This window comes from Protopterus annectens, chromosome 8.part0, assembly GCF_019279795.1.
Source record: "Protopterus annectens isolate FY-2018-M chromosome 8.part0, PAN1.0, whole genome shotgun sequence".
Classification (NCBI taxonomy): domain Eukaryota; kingdom Metazoa; phylum Chordata; order Ceratodontiformes; family Protopteridae; genus Protopterus; species Protopterus annectens.
This window is the reverse complement of record NC_056741.1, coordinates 321,090,550-321,113,813: the sequence shown is the minus strand read 5'-3', so window position 1 is coordinate 321,113,813 and position 23,264 is coordinate 321,090,550. Positions and strand designations below refer to the sequence as shown.

At 39.4% G+C, this 23,264-nt stretch overlaps 1 protein-coding gene across 1 annotated transcript in view; it reads right to left on the bottom strand.

The window, feature by feature from the left end:
• The window catches only part of SLC10A6 (solute carrier family 10 member 6), a 470,481-nt gene that overhangs the window by 190,877 nt on the left and 256,340 nt on the right, over positions 1-23,264 (bottom strand). The window contains exon 3 of the mRNA XM_044079817.1: positions 14,774-14,862. Coding sequence (XP_043935752.1) covers positions 14,774-14,862 — 89 coding nt within the window. The remainder of the gene's footprint in view (positions 1-14,773; positions 14,863-23,264) is intronic.

Sequence of the window (23,264 nt, the reverse complement as noted above, 5' to 3'; positions counted from 1 at the left end):
ATATATATATATATATATATATATATATATATATACATATACATATATTTTTCTGTGCATGTTTGGAATTTATTGCATTTCTCCAAATTTAGCCTTCTTTTGAGGGCACCTGGCATCTGGGGCAAGAAACACTGAGGAAGATGGCGTCGGCTGATGCATTTATACCCCAGGCGCTCTGACGTCGGGGAAAGGGCGACATCAGCCGGACCCAGACTTTGGAATCTGGTCGACTGAAGGGCTGCCTGAGGCAGGAAAACCCATATGTGATGACTGCAGATGCATACCTATCGGACATCTACATTTATGGTAGGTACAAAACTGTACTATTCTAGCTTTGACATCTTCATTCAGACTACCCTTCTCCTCACTAGCCCTCCCACATACTTGAAACTGTTTACCTGTTCCACTATCTTCCCTATCTCTATTCTCAGCTTCTTCTGATTTCTCCAATTTGCTGCCATTACCACTATCTTATCTGTGCTTAGTTTCATTCCATGTGCTTTCATCAGTATGAACAGCAGTGGGCTCAGAGCTGAACCCTGATGTACAACCACTTCCACTTGGAACCCCTCTGTGAGGCCGAACACTGTTCATACTTGAGTCATTGGGTCCTTGTACATAGCCTGTACTAATTCTACCAATGTTTCTGGGACTTTAAACCACTGCAGTACTGCCCAGATAAGCTTTCCTGGGACCTTGTCATATGCTTTCTCCAAGTCTAGTAATGCCCAGTTGGACTGTCTCCTCATCTCTAGCTTCCTCTCAAGTATTTGTCTCAATGCAAACATCAGGTCAATTATGCTGCATCCTGATCTGAATCCAAACTGCACATCTCCCATCTTACATTCTACTATTCTGTGTATCCATTTATTAATCACCCTCTCCAGAACTTTCATGCAATGTGATAGGAGTCTGATGCCTCTGTACTGTCCACAGTTGTGGATGTCCCCTTTGTTCTTGTACATTGGCATGAGTATGCTTATTTTCCAGTTATCTGGGATATGTCTTTCTCTCCACATTGCTATTAGTACTCTCAGGAGTCATTTCTCTCCTATCTCACCCAGCATCTTCATCATATCTGCTGTGACCTCATCTGAGCCTACTGCTTTCCCTGACATTTTTCTTAGTGCCGTTCTTACTTCTTCTAGGGTGGGCTCCTCTTCTTCAGTCATCATAGGCTGTTTCTGGGGCAGTACAGCTTCTGTGGGATTTTCTTCATTCAGAAGCTGATAGAAATACTCTTTCCACCTGCCTTTGATGTCCTGCGGACAGGTGAGCAGGTTGTTGCTGGCATCCATTATGAAGGGTGTCTGACTATCTTCTTTATCTTTCTGTCTTTGCCTTGCAACTTGATATAGTTTCTTTGTGCCCCTTACTGAGTCACTTTCCAGAAGTTGGTGCAGTGCCTCCGATGCCCTATTATTTGCTATTGCAAATTCTTTCTTGGTTTCTTTGTTAGCCAACCAGTAGTCCTTCCTAGCCTGGTCAGTCTTTTCTATCTCCCACTTCTTCCTGCACTCCTTCTTTCTTTTGATGACTTCCTGGACTTCTGCATTCCACCACCAGCTTTCCTTATGTACCTTATTTCCATACCTGGCTCGGTGACATATCTTTTCTCTAGTCCTAACTCATGCTGTTTTTAGGCGCTGCCATTTTTCTTCAACTCCACCTATTTCCTCCTTTTCTTGGGGTGCTAGAGCCCTGAGTAATTCCTTGAACTGTTGTACTTTCTCTCTAGTCAACATCCAGGTCTTCAGCCTGGTCTCTGTTGACCTTAGAGCCTTCACTGACCACTGCTTGCAGCTGATTGTGGCAACTAGTGGTTTATGCTGTGGGCCAACTGTTGGGGATGACTTTGCAATCATGGATTCTACCCCTGTGACTTTTCCTTACTAGGATGAAGTCTACCTGAGTTGCATGTTGAATACTCCTGTATGTGATCTTGTGACTGTCTCTCTTTCTGAACCATGTGTTGGCTACTATCAAGCCATTTTCCAGACAGAAGTCTAGAATGGCTTCTCCTTCTTTATTTCTGTTTCCCCACCCATGTGGACCCAGGCAGTCCTCATATCCTGATCTGTCTGTCGCGATATGTGCATTCAAGTCACCCATTATCAACAACAAGTCATGTTGTCCTGCTTTATCTAGTAGGGCCTGCAATTGCTGTCTGAATGTGCTATTTTCCTCACAATCACAACCCTGTTGTGGGGCATAGGCTGAGATTATGAATACTGTCCTATCATTACACTGGAGTCTGACTGCCATGAGTATGTCATTCATTCTGATGATATCTCTTACTGCCTTCTGAAGCCTCACTCTCACCACAATTCCTACACCATTTCTAGGCTGCCCTCCACTTGAATAGTAGATTCTGGATCCCAAGCCAAGTGGCTTAGCTGCACTGCCCTTCCATCTCATCTCTTGGATACATAGGATGTCCAGCCTTCTCCGTATCATCATGTCATCCACTTCCAAGCTGCATCCTGTCAGTGAACCTACATTAAGCGTAGCAATTCACAGTTCATGTTTGGCAGGTTAGTTGGTTTTACGTCCAGCTTTTGCTCAATAGAACTATCCCAGGTAACCCAGGCTGGGCAACTAGACACCGGCCAGCAAGTAGCTTATTGACCCAGGGCTGTTGGTCTTTATGGCGGGCACACACTGGCCAATAGGGGCACATTTACCTCTCTCACCATTTGCAAGGGTCCCTGGCGTGGGTCAGAGTAGGCTGGGTCCTCAACCCACTTATAACTGGTAACTACCCATGCCCATTTTTGGCGACATTAGTCAACATGACCGAATCACCTAGAGCTATACTTTACATTACCTTTTCATCAGTGCTCACCTAAAATGAGCAGACTGTATTATCCAAACACATTCTTCCACTGGTGTCAGGAAGCACAAAAGGCTCTCAGCTAGGTCAATAACACCCCCCTAGTGGTTAAAATGTGTTCTTCAAACACTAAAAAATGATGTATATGACAGTGAGAATGGGGAAACGCATCAGAAAAACGATGATTTATGCTAAGCCAGATGGCACCTGTGCTGAAATTTACAGCTACCAATATTTTTTTTCTAGCTTGCCTGTAATATCTGTGATATACCCAAACATTGCTGCTGTTTGGTATTTTTGAATTAATCTCTACAGCTTCCATTTTGATCCATTGCAAAGTCATATGTAAAAAAAATGTTCTTAAAGACTCTCAGGAATTCCATATGTTTTTCAGACTTTTGCTGGGATAATGTATTCTAACCATAAGCATGCATGTTTAAATTAAATCCAAGAATACTAGTCTTGCAGTATATAAGCCTATTATATATATATATATATATATATATATATATATATATATATATATATATATATATATATATATATTCAATACATATATAATGGCAAGTCAGCTGAACAGTGTCAATCACTAACTGATATAAGCATGTTGATGAAACCATCTGACTATCTACCACCTGAGACAGTTGCCCAGTATTCAGGCATTACTGTTTTTTCCATTTCAAATTTCTGTATTTTTAGATTGGCTACATCAATATGTGATGGTCCAACTGCTCCATGCTAATCACTACAACACTACAATAATGGTATGAATCTCTTTACTGGACACTTAGTTTATTTGCTTCTCCAACTTATGAACTTGCTTAACTACATTAACATGGACAGTACATTTTTTTTCACTCTCTATACATTTGTGTATTTTATGCAGACTTCAGAGTCATGTGCTCTGGTGTGAACTGTCTACTTTGAGTACTTTTCTTTCCTTTTTGTTTGGAAATAGACCCACTATTGTTTACAAAGTTAAACAAATTACATAATACAGTTCAAGTATGGCTCTGCCAAAACAGTGAGTAGTTGTATATAATTACTCTAAATATGGTCTGGTCGTAGATATCATTTTGCTAAAAACACAGTCTGTTGTCTGTTGACCTGTCATAGAAAACTACCAATAATATGATTTACTCTTTAAATAAAATGCAGTTAGAACTCATTTTTCAGTAATTTAATGATAGTGTTGATCCAATGGCACAGAGATTGGGCATCCATCTGTAGCACTGGTGTCCCATGTTTAGGAAAGGGGTTGAGGTGCTGGTAGAGTTGTCTGGAAGAGGAATAGGATGAAATAGCTAACTGCCAGTTCTCCTATCCCATGGGGTGCATGGGGGAGGAATCACTACCTGTGTGACCTCTTGTGGAGACCAGAAGACTTGCAGGCACCTACTAAACAGAGGGAGGCAACAATGTTGTGATGCCTTTGCACATGCTGTCATAGATGGGGATGTTGGCTGACTGCCACATACGTGAAGGCATCCACAAAAAAAACATCTAATCCTTCACTCCATGGGTGCTACAGTGAAGTACAGTGAGGTTATTTTTCGTCAGAGTTGAGTGGCTCACTCATTAATGAATATGTCTGAGGGTAGCCTGCAAAGGAACAGTTGAGGGATAAGGGGTTGGATGCCCACAGTAACCAAGGGAACAGTCAGAAGGCTATATGTGGTCAGTAGGAAAGTGAGGCATAAACATAATTTACTGATAGTGTCTGTGCTAAAAGGCAATTGTACAATGGCCTTATACTTCTGACTCCATCAGCCAGTTAGGAGCTAAATACTTTCTAGTGGAGCTTGTGAAAGGCTATCTGCACTATCAGGCACTTCTGGGGCTTGATCCTCAATAGGATAATTGTACTGATACAGAATTATAGTCTGCCATTGAAAACATTCAGCATCCATGTTAGGCCGGCATTTGCATTCCCCAAACAAAGCGATAATTTATCATCTGTCATCAATTTGAACTTTCTCCTGTATGAATGTGAGTGGAATTTATTAACTCTAAAAATGAAGGCCAATACTTTTCTTAGGAATCTGCACATTTTTTTTTCTTTTCCGATAGAGAGAGAGAGAGAGAGAGAGAGTACTGGGGAAGCATGTGTAATTCGATGTTCTACACCAGAAGGCATAGCCCTGGGACTCAAAACAGCTTAGTGCAATAAGAAAGTCTTATCTCAGAAGATTTTATTATTTTTATTAAACCTTTCTGATTCATAGACCACTCTATTGCTGAGGCTTCCCCTTGTGGGAGCCTTAGCAAAGAGAGTGCTCTTGTGGGTGAAGTCACATGCTAATGAACCAGTTGGGGGGGTAGAGGGCAGTGGCTAATGATAAGTAGCCATGTGCTTTCCCCAGGAAATATCCATGACTCCTGATTTGCTAGGATGAGAGATTTAGTTGACTTGTTGAGTAAAAGTTTACTCTAGGAGGAAACAGTGACCTTCAAAAAACTGAGGGGACTTATTCGCTACAGTGGCAATACTGAGAATTCAGGTAAGATCAGCAATGTGTGTGTGTGTGTGTGTGTGTGTGTGTGTGTGTCTGAGTAGTTACACTGCAGTGAATTAGGTAGGGAATCATGAGTATGGATATGTGTGTGTGTGTGTGTGTGTGTGTGTGTGTGTGTGTGTGTGTGTGTGTGTGTGTGTGTGTGCGTGTGTGTGTGTGTCTGAGTAGTTACACTGCAATGAATTAGGTAGGGAATCATGGGTATGGATATGTGTGCGTGTGTGTGTGTGGTTGTATGGGTGAATGTTTCTGTCAGTGATAATGTGTGTGGGGGGAACTTTTTTGTGGATGAGTCGATCCATGTATATCTGTATGAGTTTATATGCATGTGAGTATGGGGCTGCCTTTGCTAATATGATGCATGGACCACTTGAGAGAACACTAGCATTGTAAGGTCTGTTTGTGCAGTGAATGAGTCAGAGACATGGTAGTGAGATGATGAGATTTTTATCATTGTAGCTAAACCTGTCTCTGAATCACAGTTTTTCACCATCATGCTAATTAACTAACCTATGATGAGTAAACAGCATGAGCACTGAGCATTTTTTGAATCCTGGTGAGTATGTTGAATCATGGCTCTAGTACCATTTAAAGAAGCATCACAATATAATGAAAACATCTTATCATAATGCTCACAAACCCTTGTCACATATTATCATCGTTGCAGCGGCAAAAAAAAAATGGCTCAAGAGAATAAAATTCAGGCAAGAAAATATATAACAAACTACAAAATGTGATATTTGTATAATTTATTCAACTATTGTTGTTATGATTAATTTCACTCATAACATAGTTTTTGGACAAGTGGTCATGTTTCACTCCCTGAAGAAGTGTTTATATGCATGAAAACTTTTGGATTCTTCTGGTTTGCTGAGTGAACTTTAGGCTTGAACTGCATTTTAATATATGTTTTATGACATTTCAAGGATTTTGCAAGTTCTCTACATTTTAAGAATTTCCATAGGTTCATAGATTCATAGGTAGGCACTAGGCTATTGGCCATAGGGCCTATATAAGCCTAGCCAAATGGTACCCTGGCTTTTGCCGCCCAAGAAAATTATTTTCCTGTGACCTTGTCAAGCAGAGCCACAGAAGTAATCACTGGGGTGAATTTCCTATCTCCCATCCAATCATCAAGATTTTTCTTGAAGAGTGCTAATGAGGAGCTTTGTTTGATATAGATAGGTAGTTTGTTCCAGAGTATGGGAAGTTTATGGGATAGGAATCTATCCCTTCAGCATGTTCTGTTTATTGTGGTGACAAGGTTTAGGTCCCTAGAGCATGTAGCTCAGAGGGATTGGGATTTCTTTAAGTGGAGCATGTCCAACAGCCCTGGGTTTGACATAGCTTTGTATGTTAGGCAGAGATCGCCTATGAGTAGACAATATGTGACAGAGTAAAGCTGGAGTTTTTTGACACGGTCTGCGCAGGGCATCTATTTGAGGCCAGTAATCCTCTTTGTGAGGTATTTCTGCGGCCTTTCCAGTTGTTGTAGATGTTTTGTGAGGTACATACCAAAAGGGGCGTTGTACTCTATAATGGGTCTAATGAGTGATGAGTAGAAGGGAACAATTACCTCTTTTTTCCTGGATGAGAAACCTTTTGTGATGAGGTGTGCTATGTAGAAGGATTTCCTGACTACTGTGGCGATGTGATTATCAAAGGAGAGACTACTGTCCAACTGTGTCCCAAGGTCTCTTATCACACTTTCAGTGTTAAGTAGACTGCCTATGTGGTAGTTTATGTGTATAGAGTTTTTACCAAAAGGGATGACAATGCACTTTTTGGCATTGAGCTTGAGGCTATGGCTTTGACACCAGGCATCTGTCTCAGTGAGGCACTTTTGTAGGATATCCACATCATTAGGAGTTTTGATTATGGCTCCTAGTTTGCAGTCATCTGCAGACTTTGTTAGCCAAAGACCTTCTGTGTTAGACTGTACTTCAGAGAAGTAGATACCAAACAGGAGAGGACCCAGGACTGAATCCTGTGATACTCCACTTGTCACTGGTCTGAAGTTGGATTTAGAGTCTGCTACTTTCACAATGTGGGTTCTGTCAGTGAGCCAGCTGGCAACCCATCTTGTGACACAGGAATTTATACCTAGTTTAGTGAGTTTATCTATAATTCCAGAGTGGGGGATGGTGTTGAAAGCCTTGGCAAGATCTAGATAGGCTGTGCCAACCACCTTACCCTCATCTAGCATTAAGTAGAGAAGTCTATCAGGTTTAGGAGACATGATCTGCCTTTTACAAACCTGAACTGGGTAGGGTCCAGAGTTTGGAGATTACCAATGTCATTGTTTATAAGCTCCATGATGATACGTTCCATAGCTTTGCAGATCAGGCTCATCAGGCTAATGGGGCAGTAGTTCCCGGAGTCCGTGGTGGCTCCCCCTTTGTGGAGTGGGATAATCTTTGCTGTGTGCCATTCAGTGGGCACAAAGCCTGAGGTGAGGCTATGATTGAACATGGTACTTAGGTGGGGTGACAGTTCATTCTGTAGTTCGTGTAGAACGCAGCCTGGGATGTTGTCAGGTCTCATGGATGCTGTGTTCTTGGCTTTGGAGAGTGTGTTTTTTACCTGTGTAGCTGTGATTATTACAGGAACTTTGCATTCTTCCAGTATAGAGATGGGCCCTTTAAGGGGGTGAGAGAGGGGTAAAGTTAGCACTGAACCTATCTGCCAGGATGTTGGCAATATCAGTTGGTTCTGTATATTTAGTGCCATTGTGCTGTAACTCAGAGCAGATCTGAGTGTTGCCATTGAGATTCTTGACATAGCTATAGAATGCTTTGTGGTTGTCTTTAGGATCAGTGACGATTTTTTTTTCGTAACTAGCTTTGGAGGATTTTATGAGGGATCTCAGCTTCTTACTGAGGCTGGCCACAGAGTTCCTCCAATCATGGGATTTTACTCTTTTTTGCAACAGTTTCTTTCTTCTGTTGTAGAATTTGTTTATGGCAGGAGACCACCAGATTGGCTTCAGTTTTTTGGAGGATAACATCTTGGTTCTGTTAGGGATTGCACAATCCATACACTCGTGTAAGTGCTTATAAAGTGCACTTGTATAGGATTCAGCAGTTGTACCTCTATTGTCTGTCAGCAAGGGTGTCGTGAAGTTTGCCACTTCTGTCTTAAGAAGCGTGAAATTGGCTTTGGAGAAATTTTTTACAGTGGTTTCCCTAATAGGGGTGGGATGTGGATGTCTAGGGCAATTAGCTTGTGGTCGGATCTGACCAATGAGGAATTGACCTCTGGTGTGGAACACTGGTTGCCCGTGTTGGTAATGACTAGGTCTAGGATATTGCTGCCCCTGGTGGGGGTGTGGATAAGTTGATCCAAGGCATTGGAATTTATGAATTCCAGAAAACATTGAGCACAAGAGTTGGTACATGAATAGTTTTCCCAGTTAATGGTGGGGTAGTTGAAATTGCCCATTATTAGGGTGTTAGGTTGTACCCTAATATTTTCCAGTGTATCAAGAAATGAGGAGTGGGAATCCTGGGGCATGGTGGGGGATCTGTTGCAAGCTACAATTTGGATTTCGGTCTTGCCCAGAGTTAGTTGCACTTAGATAATCTCGAATGCATTATGCTGATCTACAAGCCTGGAGGTGTGGATATCTTTAATGAATATGAACACGCCTCCGCCTTTAGTGTTTTGGTCCAGGTTAGGTGTCCGAAAGGTGTGGTATGAATTATAGCCTGGTAATGCAGGGGTGCTCTCTGGAGCCTTGAACCAAGTCTCTGTCACTGCACAGATGTCGGTGTTCTCCATTTTAAGGAGTGCCTCGAGTGAGTGAATTTTGAGGTTTAGACTTCTAGCATTAAGTAGCTTTACCATCAGATTTTGCTTGCTTGTACCTGCTATGGTGGTGAATTTGTCATTTGAACCTTGCCTAAAAAAGGCACTATAGGGGTGGCAAGAGCCTTAGCCAGTATCCAGAATCCCAAGGGCGACAGGTGCAGGACATCTCTGGCAAAACATCGTGGTTTGTTGATCATGTCATCCCAGGCAGACAGATACTGGATCCCCTTAGAATGACTCCAGAAGCTTAGCCAATTGTTGAAGTCAATCATTTTGTCCTTGTACTGTGGTATCATTCTGGGTGATGGCAGGATTGCTACTCAGGGCTAGGGTCATACCTGCCTGGGCTACAAGATCGGACAGCTCCTCCATGTCTCTTTTCATGTAGTCCAGGGAGGTACATCTCAGGTCATTCACACCAACATGGACAATGAGATAGTCATATTTCTACTTGTTGTGGAGTGACCTGAATGAGTGCGTTATGTCGCGGATCATAGCACCTGACTAGCAGCTGACAGTAACTTTCTCCTTCTTTATCCTGCTGAGTGGAACATCAGTGTGCCTGACTATAGAGTCACCTATGACTAGAGTGTTGGGTACGTTGTTATGCCTTATGGGCTGTGGTTGAGTGGCACACTGTGTTTGTGGGCTATGTGTCATTTGGGTTGTGTTGGAGGGTGGAGGTTGCTTGCATTTCTGCTTTGGAGGTCCCTGTTGCTTGGGTAGATTTTTATTGAGAGCCTCCACAAATGTAGGTGTGTGCTTTGGTGGTGTAGGTTTTGAGGGACTATGTGATGAGTGTGGTGTGGTGCAAGCATTTACATTCTCCTCTTGACTGTGTATTCCAGTCTTGGGTGAAGAGAGCTTTGCTTCCAGTTTCGCTATATAAGTGCATCTCTCACAGGTTGTAGTGTTGGGTAGTAGGAGGAGAGGGTTGTCTGTGTACATGAGGCAATTGCTGCATTGCCCCAAGATGCCCAGATTCATCAGGTAGACAGGAGAAAACACCGGGAGCTGACCCTTAGACATGCCTGGATAGGTGCTTATTTATTAACTACTAAAAACTGTTTTCCTTTAGACAAGTGAGGAAAGTTGAGTGCTGTAGTAATTTGTAGCCTATTTTGTGCTTACAATGAGTTCTGAACAAGTGCTGAGCTCAAAGAAACAGATTTGAGTGCTAAAACTAGAAAACTGGCTAGTTATAAGAAACAAAATTAAGCTAGAAGGCTTCCCTCCAACACAGAAAGGCTTGGGGGCTCAGAAGCTTACAAACAGTCCTGGATACAGCAAATCTGTATCTGCACTAAACGACTTACAGGGAAGGCAGGAAACAAGCTTAGAAATTTTTTTTTTTTTTTGTAAAGTGGAAAGGGAAAGGAGGAGCAGAAACTAAGTGGATTGGCCTTCTCAAATGTTCTCCCTGGATTAGATAGAATGAGGTAATGACAGTAGACTGGGAGGAGTGTCCCAGATCAAATTTACAGTAGGGGCGGGCAACTGCAAAGCCACCAAGTATAAAAATAGGATACCAATAGGGACGGAGGGTGGGAAACAAAAATCAGAACAAACAAACCCATCCATATGCTTAACAATTGTAGAAAAGTTCTAGTTAATACCTCACACACAGTGAAACTAGCCAGAAAAGTATATGCAGACAATAAACGTGCTATAAATAACTTGTAAAAATAAGCAAAAAAACAGGATACTTAATGTTATATATCACAGATCAGTTGGCTCAGTGCCCTTCCTCCGATTAGCTCAGAATGAAATGGCAGAAACACTCACAAGTTAACTTCTTAAGTAACAAAGTTGAAACCTGAAACAACTTTAAAAAAAGCTTGAAAGAACCAATGAGGTGCTTACTCCAAGCTGTAGTCTAGGTAATCCCAATCAGCCAATGACCATAAACAATTCACTCTCATTGAAATGCTATACTGGCTTTGGCTAAACTACGATGGCCTGGAACATGTGCTCAGACACACATCCTCTACTAGCAACCAACTAGGCCCAAAACACAAGCTTGAATATGGACAATGCTACACTACCCACACTACTTAGGTAGAAAAAAACTGCAGAAATGTTTAAACAGATAGAGGAGCAAGGAGACTCTAGAGAAAGCTTTTAACTGCAAACAAGTTATATGATACACTCCTTAGCAGGAGATCAGAACAAACAAGCTGATATAGACATTTTTTCACTAGTTCCTGAACCTATTTATCTTTTAAGAGCATCTCTTCTCAATGTTCTGACCTTTCCAGTGCCAGTTAATACAGCAGATTAAGTATATGAGCTGGGTTTGATTCCTGCAGCATTCATTTTCCTATGTGTGACTTTGAGCAAGGCACTTACCCAGGCAATGCTTGGGGCAAGTGGAAATTTGGGTTAGGATCCTCAGTAGTCTACTAGACAGCATGGCTAGTAACTATCTATGGACCTAAGGAGACCTGGTCTCTCAACAACCTGTATACTAGAGTCAACCTTGTCCTTTGATTAAGCACAAACCTTTCATAAAATGTTAAGTAAACAGAGGAATGCTTTATATATGTTCATAGGTGCCTAATAGGCTAACTGTCCTGAAGGACTGCTTTAATCCTAGCCAAGAACCTGAGGTTCAAATCAGACCCATATCTTGGTGTCTATACGGTGAAAACCTTATAGGTTCATAGGTTCATAGATTAGTACTAAGCTAACTGCCCTTGCGAGCCATTTTAAGCCTAGCCAATTATCCCTTGTGAGACTCGAACCCTGCACCTTGTGTTTGTAAGGCCATAGGATGATGTTTGTTAGCCATAGGATGAATCCCATTTGTATATGACACATGATGCTGTTTCTGGCTTACTGGATTTACACTTAGACTTAAGTCTTTGGAGCACTTTTTGAAAATTACTTGTGCTCCCATTCGTTTTCATCTAGGCATACCACTGTTTCAAGATCTTTCAACAAGTTTTCTATAATTATTTTAAAAATATAAGGCACATGACTGACTCTGTATGGTAAACTGTTACTGACAAATAAATCTTTGTAAGTATAAGCAGTTACTTGCTCCTTAGATTCGTTATTCAGCAACATTTGTTGAACTCCAGAAGTAAGTCAGTGTGGGGGAGAGGATAGAAGAATGAAGAAGGAAATGCACATGTAATCGTCACATGTGATGACCCAAAGGAAAGCCAACAGTGTGACAAAGGAGGAAGGAAGGCAGGTGGAGTCCTGGACATAAAGGAAGGAGCCTATAAATTAGGCATCCACATTAGACGCGTTTGGTAAGGCTTCACACAGAGGGCCATATGTAGTTCTAGTTCATTCTGCTTAAGGGCTCTGTGATCCTTTAAACCGAGCTTGATGCATGTTGATATAGCAAACTATTTTAAGGTATTTCTCATTATGTTTTTCCAGACAAGCCACTTATATTCTATGTCTGGTATATTAGAGATAACTTGTCAAACAGGATGGGACATGTTTAAAAAACAGCAGAAGTTCTTTACCACTTTTTCTCATCCCGGGTCTCTGACTTTGAAAAGAATCATAAAGGCTACGGGTGGTGACATAATGTCACCTAATTTTGCACAGGTTTTAGTTATATAAACTGCTGGGATAACAAAGAAACGTAAGAAAATTAAAAAGTATTGTTTACTATTTTAAATGAGACAGATAATATGGCTGAGCATAAGATTCAGTATTTTTTCATTCAGAAACAAATAAGTTGGAAATGACAGTGCTTCTCACATAGTGGAAACATTTGTCCATGACACGGATGCAGGTATGCAGGACACAAAGAATCAGTCTTTTGCATAGAAAGAATATTTTCTTTTCCCTTGTAAGACGAGTTTGATTCAGAGCAGCACAGATTGTGCTTTTCATAGTTTGAATGTAGCCTTGACTCTAGACCCAAGGTTAATGTTCCTGGCAGAGCTACTTTGTGAATTAAGCCATTGTATGGCAGTTAACACTACTGCTTAAGGATATAGTTTTAAGAAATTATTGGTAGCAGAATATAAATTAATTAACTTACTGAAGTTTGTTTGAGAATTAATAAACTGAAGCTATAAGGGTATGAGTATCCATTCCTATTTCTCTGATTTTATTAGGTGTCTTTGATTTCTCCAAGCTGAGTTTGGAACACCTGACTTATTGGTCTCATTATTTTTCAAACTGGAAAGATGTAACCAAGTTCGAGGTGGCACTGCTTTTCACATAATGGGGAACAATTGATTGTTAGATAGGTGCAGAGGTACATGGCAGAAAGAATCTGCATTGCTGATGGGTTTAAATCTTATGTTTTTTTTCTAGGAATGTTCTAAGCTTTAACACTTATCTCCATGCAAATGGAAAATTGCTGAAGCAACAGAATTTGACTGTGCAAGTCACATAACTAGAAAGTACTGCCAGATCACCCATAATTAATGAATGGATGAATAAATAAATAAATAAATAAATGGATGGATGGATGAATGACTGAAACATTATAAACTTCTTTTTGATAACTAACCGCCCTCTGTTTTATCTATAACTGCATTTCTAAATTTATTTTCTAAGGATTTTTAAAGTCTTTGTTTGGTTCCACATATTATATGAAGTGTCATTTTTTAGCTTACATGAGAGAATTTGAGTGCTAATGAAGCCCCACATTAGTTTTGTTGCTGGTTATTAAAGATACATCTAGAAACTCAGATCCTACCTCAGTCTAGTGTGCCACGAGTGTGATATGTAAATGAATATATTTGAAGTCATGGCAACAGAATTATGTTATGTTTGGGTAAATGAATCCAACTATAAAGGTGTGCACATTTGTTTTGTATGCTACCTGCACTAAGCAAAGTTATTTTACTCCTTTACTTGAGACCCTGGGTTAGGTTTAATGTTACATGTTCATAAAATTGTATAGAAGGTAAGGATGGGGGCAGGGAGGAGTTTGGAGCATACTTTTTTGGCAGTTCATTAATGCTCTAAATGATTACCTTACTGATTGGAATGAGCAGCAGTAATGTAGCAAAGGTGGGGATGTTAGCTTGGATTAGTAAGATGGAGATGGTAATCTTCACTAACATGTGGGTGGAAACCTGCATATGGATGAGGGGGCATTATATGGTATCACTATGGTGATATGGGTGCACACATCAGCCACCATGTCTGAGGTTAAGGCCTAATAGAAATGTCCTCATTGTTAGATTCAACAGATGCTGATGAAAGCACTAACCAACTTCATGAATAAATGGATGCCCCCCCCCCTCAGCTTTTGCACTCATGTTGGGCATCCTAGTGGCAGGAGAATAAATCGATTCAAGACCAGTCGGGGGAGGGGTGCTAATGGTCAGCAGGCACACAGGCAAAAAGCATAAAGAATATAGGGCAGATTAGGAGATACATGTGAGCTTTATTTGCCATTAATATCTGAAGTTCTACGTACATGATCATTCTGCATCATTTATGCATGCATTAAAAACGACAGATTAGTTGCATATGGTGCCTATCACGTCTGTATAAGCTTCCAAGAATAGCAACTCAAAAATAAATCAGTCTGGTTATCCAGTCAATCAATCTTTTTTTTCTTTTAAGAAATGTAGGCATAGACTTGAGACCGGAAACTTTAAAAGATAAATATGGTATACGAACTTACCTTGAGAATGATCTTTGCTTGCTTCGGCCATTTATAATTTACGAACACTCCACCACTAATCGGAACAATTAAGGTTATTAAAGTGGTGCCTGAAAAATAATACAAGTTTAATAATGTAGCTTCCATGATTTAGTCATGCAAACAATTAAAAGCATGGTGTTGTCATACAACCACTACACACACACACACACACACACACACACACACACACACACACACACACACACACACACACACACACACACACAAACACAAAATCTATATATCTTTTACATTGCCGGCAAATATAGTAATATACCAGTTTGGATTTCTTTTAATAAATGAAAGGATTTGCTCCTCATTTTTGTAAATGATCTCAACAGTAATGTAACAAATATCAGTAAACGTATGTAGATGGCCTTTTACTATAGGACTCGGAGTCTTCAATATAGTAACACATCATTATACAAATTATTGAACCTGTTGGTTCCAGGGATGAGTATGTGTAACAGTGATACCATAAATAATACTTTGAATAATAATAATGATTATTATTATAATGAACAGGGGCACTAATTTTCCACGTGTTTCAGGAATAATACCAGAAAATAACAAATCTGGACTGAGTGTTGCAAAATACATCCATCCATCCACAACCCTATTTTCCCATTTTTGCACAAAGGGTCAGAGTGTCCCAGTCATCTAGAACCAATGGTTACACCACCAGGTGGCTAGCCCTGCTGTGGTTGTTCTTCTGTATTATACATATGCACATACACTTACACCTATGGCTAATTTGGGGTGTCCAATCCGCCTATTGCATGCCTTTCTAATGTGTAAGGGAACCAGAGCACCCACAGAAACCCCACTCAAACACGGAGACTCTGCATAGAAGGCACCCAATCTGATCATTGGAAAAATATACTCTTTGAATGAAATTTAGCAATTTAAACCAGACCAGTTGGTCAAGACAACCCACGTTTTTTCATATTTACTATTACTTACAATATCATTTTGCTTTACTGAGTGTTCTGTACCTGCATTCTATTTTAATTTTGCCTTGTACACTTACATCACAATGATACACTGTAATGAACAGAAATTTCACTTAAAAATCAAGAGTATAATTCCAAGATTTCAACTCATGAAACTTAAATTTCATTTATTTCAGCTCTATAAATCAGTGTCCCTAATAAAAAAAGTTATTACCCAGTTACCAAAGAAAGAAATGAAAAGAAAGGAAAAATAATGCCTTATAGATCACTGTATTTTGACAGTTCTGTACACAGAGCCAACACACACCAAAAGCTTCCCTGGCATATTTTCTTACAACAGATGTTTGTGTTGTACAGACCTTAATGTTTACTGTGGGTTTTTGGGGCCAGCACAAAGCCCAACACCTTTTACAGAAGTGCAGTAAACCAGGTCAAAGAAGAATCATTCCTGTTTCCCTAGCTCCACCTCTGACCATGCAAAATGAATTTCCTGCATCTACATTATATTCCCTTCTCACAGAAGGAATACGTGGTTTAGAAAACAAATCCTATGTGGACCACCTCAAAGCCTTGTACTTATATTCAGTCTCCTATAGGCAGCCAAGAGGTGACCTATGACTGCCTACAAAGCATCCTCTGATCCAGGATTAATGGACCTGTTGCACATCCACAAAATAAATAGCAACAGAGATATCCAACACAGGGACCTAAACCTCATCTGCAGCATAAGTAAAAGGTAAGGGACAGATACATGTCTCAGTAGTTGTCCCTTCTCTGAAACAGACTTCCCATCCATGTAAAGCAGAGTTCTTCTCTGTACTTATTCAAGTGAAACTTGGATCAGTACATAGGGAACCATAAATATACCACTGGTCTGGGACCTATTCCTCTGTTAGAGTGAGGAAGCTTAAAAATGCTTGACCATTCATTCCTAAGTCATATTTATGCCCCCAAAGAAAATCTATGGGAACAATACCAATTAAAAAGTATTGGGTAGCGTGGCTATGCATTAAAAGGCTCTTGAGGGCCACTAGTCCAGCATTCTACTGTGATACTATAATATAAAAACATTTGCATGTTGACTTTGTATAATTTGGCCTGTCTCAACAAATTAGTGATATAGCAATAGAGTGCAAACATCCTGTAACATGATATGCATAAAATATCTCTGTAAAACACATTCTTGCTCATTTGCATACATTAGGTAATATGAATCTATTTTCAGATGTTACCATTATATTCATTAAGTTTTTCATGGAAATAGAAATCTGCAATCCAATCATTAGCTTTGTCTGGAGAAATATAGACTCCTGGGGCCTCAGATCCATTTCAGAATGCCAAAATTGCATCACTTAAGGTCTGCTGTTCTTTCGCAATCTGTGCATATGCAGGGTTTGCATAATTTAACTTAACTGTAGCAGTGCAGCCCTGAGGGTTTAAATTCTGTCTGTATTAGTTTAAAGTCAAAACAATATTTCCTCATGTGTACCATTCAACAAGCATGGATACTCACAATAAGAAATATACACTTACTTCTGAGTGTGCTGCTATATGTATACAGTTTTAACAAATAAAGTGCTTTTTGTCTATAACAGAGCTATAACCAGAACCTATTGTGTAGTTTAAAGTAAATGCTAACGAAGCTAGTCACATGTAGTCTGTGTTGGAATACCAAGTATTACATAGGTTAGGGTTCAGTGAGATTCTCTTTGCCCATGCTAACTGGACAATTTGTATTGGTCAATTAGCATGATGGAGAGAATCTATATTTCATAAACATGGTTAAGATGCATAGAGAAACACCTCATTACCATCTCTTTAGCATATATTTGTTTTGAATACTGAGATGTCAGACCTGCTGGCTCTAATAACCTTCTTAACAGCCCATGTATTGCCATAGCATATGCACCTACTCTCATGCATATACACTTACGCACACGCACACGTGCACACGCACGCGCGCGCGCACACACACACACACACAAACAAGCCCTACAAAATTGCTCACAGTAACTGAAATTCACACACATGCTTCAAAACATACACACACACACAAACGCACATAGAGTGTCGGAACCACCAGATAGGCAGACAGACACAAGTAAACATGTACACATTCATTCGGTCACATTCATACCCAGCAGAATTTCACCCACACAAATATACACACCCAGACACTCTTCCCATAAGTCTGTCATACTTACAAGTACTGCATCTTTGCCCATAGCAGTGAATGAATGAATGAATGTTTTCAAAAGACGGCATTGATTTTTTTCTTCTAGAGAAACAAATTAACTTGGCAGAGCAGTGCAGACTTAATCAGGAGCTGTTGCCAATTCCAGGAGAGTGTGCATGGCTAATTAACATTAGCCACTACTCTGGCCTGCTGCATTAGCATAGGGTTCCCATTGTCCTTACTTACTATTATTTCCACCACAGGAAAAATCATAGTAAGAGACTAGTCTCTGAATCAGAAAGGCCTATCATGATGCAGAAACATTCCAAGACAAGACTTACTGTGAATCCCAATGTTAGTATAGAATTAATGAAAATTAGTCATTCTGTCTTTTGTCTGAGAAATAGTGAAAATGCAGCTGTCTGAAAACACCTTACTTTAGGGTAATTCGTCATAATTTGTCTGGTATTGGAAATTGTAGATCTGGAAGTTCAGCTTTTTCCTCATTATGAGCTGAATATCTGAGAAGCTTGAAGATAGGTTGTGTATCATGTTCTTGCAAGTTACAGAGAAAGAAACCTTTGAGATACATAATATATTTGTAGTGTGAGATGCACCATGGTTGTGCGGCAAATTTTGAGAAAAAAGCAAACTTTGTTTAAGTACCATTCTGACCTACGAAAGGTGCTAAACAAAGTTTTATTAAGTACCTCAGGGCTGTAAAACATCAGTCTCATGCTAGATTCAAGAACGTTTTGAATCATCTGGAGAAGCAGGTATGATAAAGAAGCAAATGTTGACTACAGACTGGTTTAACAGTGTGGTCTTACTATGTTGTGAAGTTACATAGCATTTATATTTGTATATCACCGTAAGACCATAATAAAGCTATACAAATGGAGCACTAATTACTTCATACAGCTGAAGAAATTGTATCTGGTATTCCAGGAATAAAGTCTTTCTCTATGCTTAATGCTAATTAGGGATTTTGTCAAAACAAGTTTCACGAGGAAAATCTGAGATGTGTGCTTTTAATTTGCCCATGGAAGGTGCACATTTTTAGACTTCCATTTAGTATTTCCTTAACATCTGAAGTGTTTCTGAGACCTACTGCACAGATAATCAAGGGCCTTGATGTTATTGTTAATATAATTGATGACATACCAATGTGGTTTGAATCAAATTAGAACATGATGCAAGACTTGCTGAATTAATGAAGGTACAGAGACAGAACAACCTTGAATTAAAGTAAGCATAACATTTGAATTACAAATATAGAAATATGTGCCATGTTTTCATGTATGCAGGCTTGAAACCAGGCACAAAAGTAAGAACAATTGTGTAGGTGATGTTCCTGAAGATAAACAAGATCTCATGAAATTTCTTGGAATGGTAAAATATCTTTCAAAGTGTATTCCAAATATTTCAGATGTAAGCTTATTTTTGTCATTAAAGAAATTACTGAAACATTATGTGAAATATTATTGGAATCCATTGACAGAAAACCACCTTGAAGTGATTAAGCAGTTAGTAACTTAAGTGACCACATTAACTTATTTAACCTGAACCAGTCAGTCATGCTGCAAGTAGAGGCTAGCAAGATTGGAACTGATATAGTGATTCTGCAAGAAAGCAAGCCAGTTGCCTATGGGTAAAAACTTTTTATAGAATTCCAGAAGAGGAATGCTCATGTAGAACAAGAGCTGTTAGCTATAGCTTATGGTTATAAAAAAGTTCATAGACATATTTATGGAAAATAGTGTTGGTTAAAACAGACAATACGCTATTACAGATTATGCTTAAAAATCACTGGCCAGAATTCAGAGGCAAGTTATGTAATATGTAGCTTGCACTAGCACCAGAATTGGCCATAAGCAGATTGGTTGCTAAAACCAAGAACCTAAATCAACAATCACATAACTCCACCATGGTTTAAATGGCAACAGCTGGAACAGTACCAAAAGTTAATTCTTTGAATAAAGGTCAAAAAACAAATGTGGCTCATGAATTGTTTGGATATTTGTTTTATGACCTTCATTCAAAGAATTAACCATTGGTGCTGTTCTGGTTCTTGGCCTTCCAACCATGGTGGACAATGAGCAGAGTGGCACAGGCTAGCAGCAATTCATAGCTCCATGTTGTGGTACAGTGCAATGATCCTAAATGCACAACAAAATATATATGCAGGTGTCTGCATAATAACATGCAAATGAAATGGGGTTAGTGAAGTAGATCCTAATGATATTAAAATGTATGCAAGGTGAACATGATCACTATACATAGCTGTATAAAAGGAAAATTGTGCAGCTGTGTGCTCCTGTTATAAACAGGCAAAACACTGCAAAAATATATTGTATAACAAGAATTCTTGGAGTCGTAGCAGCATCCTGCATTCCTTAGCACAACTGGTTCTGGATGGAATGGGTAAGGTGCTGTTCTGTGCAAATATAAAGGGTCACTTATCAACATTTCAGTGATCAAAAGATTATTGATCTGCTTAGAGCTGATTAGGATATTGTGCAAGTCTTGGCTGATGTGTTATCCACAGGTGGAATCTGTAGAAATGCATGACCAAGTTAAATATATCTCTGTATATAGTAGCTACAAGTACCTTTCAGTGACCAACTGGAGACATGTTAGGGAATTCTCAGCCCTCTGTCTACAAAACTAAAAACAATAATGTTTCTGCCTATGGAGGATCATATATGGTTTCCTATCACAACACAGAGATACCTAACAACAGGTGCATCACTTACAACATTGTCTGACTCCCTGAAGTACTGAACACCATAGATTGCCTCATGTAGCAATAAAAATCCCACCAGGACAAGAGTCTTAAAGGTTTGTGAGCAGGAATGGATACCACTCTGTAAAATGCCAGGTAGTATGTGATGTGCATGGAACTACAATTAATGTGTCTGCACAGTATGCAGGATGTTTACATTTCACATATCTGGCAGCCATCTCAGGTATTGCACTGCTTCTTGCATGCTGAAATTTTTAGAGCCTGATGGTTGGTAAATGCAGGTACTGTAGCTAATGTTACTATAAGTGGCAGTTTGTATAGTGTGTCAAAATGTACTGAGCCCCCATATGCTGAGGCCAAAGATAACAACCAACTTGTATCCTGTCTCTTCCTTGACCTTTCCAAAGCTTTTGATACAGTGTCTCACACTAAGCTACTAACAAGACTAACCAAACTCAACCTCTCTCCTACCACTGTGCAGTGGTTCTCCAGCTACCTTTCAAACATATCACAATCTGTTTGATGACTCACTTCCCACTCCCTTTTCTTGCCTGTAAAAAATGGGGTCCCCCAGGGTTCTATGCCTGGCCCCCTTCTAGTCAACATCTTTACTAACAATCTCTACACTGCTTGCAACCACTCTACTCTCATCCAATATGCAGATGACTCCACCCTTATCATTTCCTCTAATAACATATCCATCTCCTTTCCCTTACTCAAAAAACACATTTAAATCCGTTAAAAAATGGCTTAATGACAACCAGCTTATCCTAAACCCCCCAAAAAACCAAACTCCTACTCTTCCTACTTAAATCACTCTCTGTTCACAAGTCTTCCTTTTCCATCTCCTCACTAGGTAACACCATCATCACAGCTGACCCTCAAACAAAACTCCTCGGCACTATAATAAATGACCAGCTTAAATTTGACCAGCATATTCACTAATGTATCAAAAAGACACATCAAAAATTAGGATTACTGTATCGTAACAAATAATTCCTTACCCCTGAAGCTAAACTATCCCTAGCTAAAGTATTCCTACTACCTGGCCTCCTTTATGCTGCTCCCATACTTATAAACATACAATCCACATTAATCTCACAACTAGAACAAACCTACCATAAAATCGCCAGAATTGCAACAAACCAGTCCCACAGATCTCAGCATTGTATAGCATTAAAACAATTGCAATGGCCTGAATTCCCCCAACAACTCATTCTAGCACAACTACAAATCATCCACACCATCCTATACAACCCTACTGCTTGCCCCTCCCTCTCTTCTCTTGTCTCCTTCTACACCCCCACCAGATCATTTAGAAGTTCAGAGCAACAACTTCTTCATTTACATAAACCCAACATAAACATAGGTAAACTTTACTACAACTACAATGTGTCTTTAGCTGGAATAAACATCCAAACTCCATTAGAAGCACCTCAAACACTACTCTATTCAAAAAGCAACTAAAAATCTTCCTCCTAAGCTCAAGGATCTGTCCTTGCCAGGGTCCTACCGAACGACTTCTATCCTTCCAACCTTACCTCATAACTTTTTTCTCTCCCTCTATGATCAACATCACAGCTACTTGTCCATTCAGACACCCTATTTTCTGTAGTTTCTCTATACCAATAATATATCATCTCTTCATTTACTGCCTCTTTTTTTCTATTAAACATTATGATTGTGTACGTATGTACTTAACTTGTATATTACCTGATATTTTACAGATACTCTCAGAGGTCATTCAATTTATTTGACCTCTGTTGCTGTTCTTACCAAACAATCAACTATAAATCATTGTCGCATTGTTTATGATGTCACTTCCAGTAAACTGTATTCTCTCTTATAACTGCATTTATTGGTGCTCATTTCAGTTTTTGTTTTTGTATTACCTCCTTGATGTCATTATTTTCTCTCTAACTGCTATGTATAACAGCAATATATTTTACTGTCAATTTTAATTATTTATTGTTTAAATACTCTGGAGCTTTTCTCCTCGGGTATCCACTAAAAATGGGCCTCTGGCCCAGTTGGACCAACCTGGTTAACAAATGTCAAATAAAATAAATAATAAATAAGTAAAAAAAAATAAAATGATTATACTATGTTTTAAGTGGCAATGGATATCTACTGGAACCCTGGCCAAAATCTAGTGTGAGACTTCATGGATATACATACATGCATATACATATACATACAAATATTTTAAGAATGGGCATAAATACCTTTCTAGCTTGCCAATATTAAAAACCCTTGATCCCCTAAAAAGTACCTAGGCTGTTCTTAAAAATATCTAAACTAGTACTTGCATTAATGTAATTTGGTAGTCTGTTCCAAGCATCAGCTACTCTGTCAGAGAACTAATTAATACATATAATTCCTATAGAATCTTCTATATAGGTTGTCTGATGATTTTTCAGTACTTTTTGATTACCCCAAACATTCCCAGAGGTAGTTGTCCCTAAATGCCCTATATACCTGAATAAGATATCCTCTTAGATATCTATAAGAAATGCTGCACAAGATCAGATATTTTAATCTTTCATAATAATTAAAATTTTCAGATCCATGGATGCCCTTGGTATGTTTCTGCTT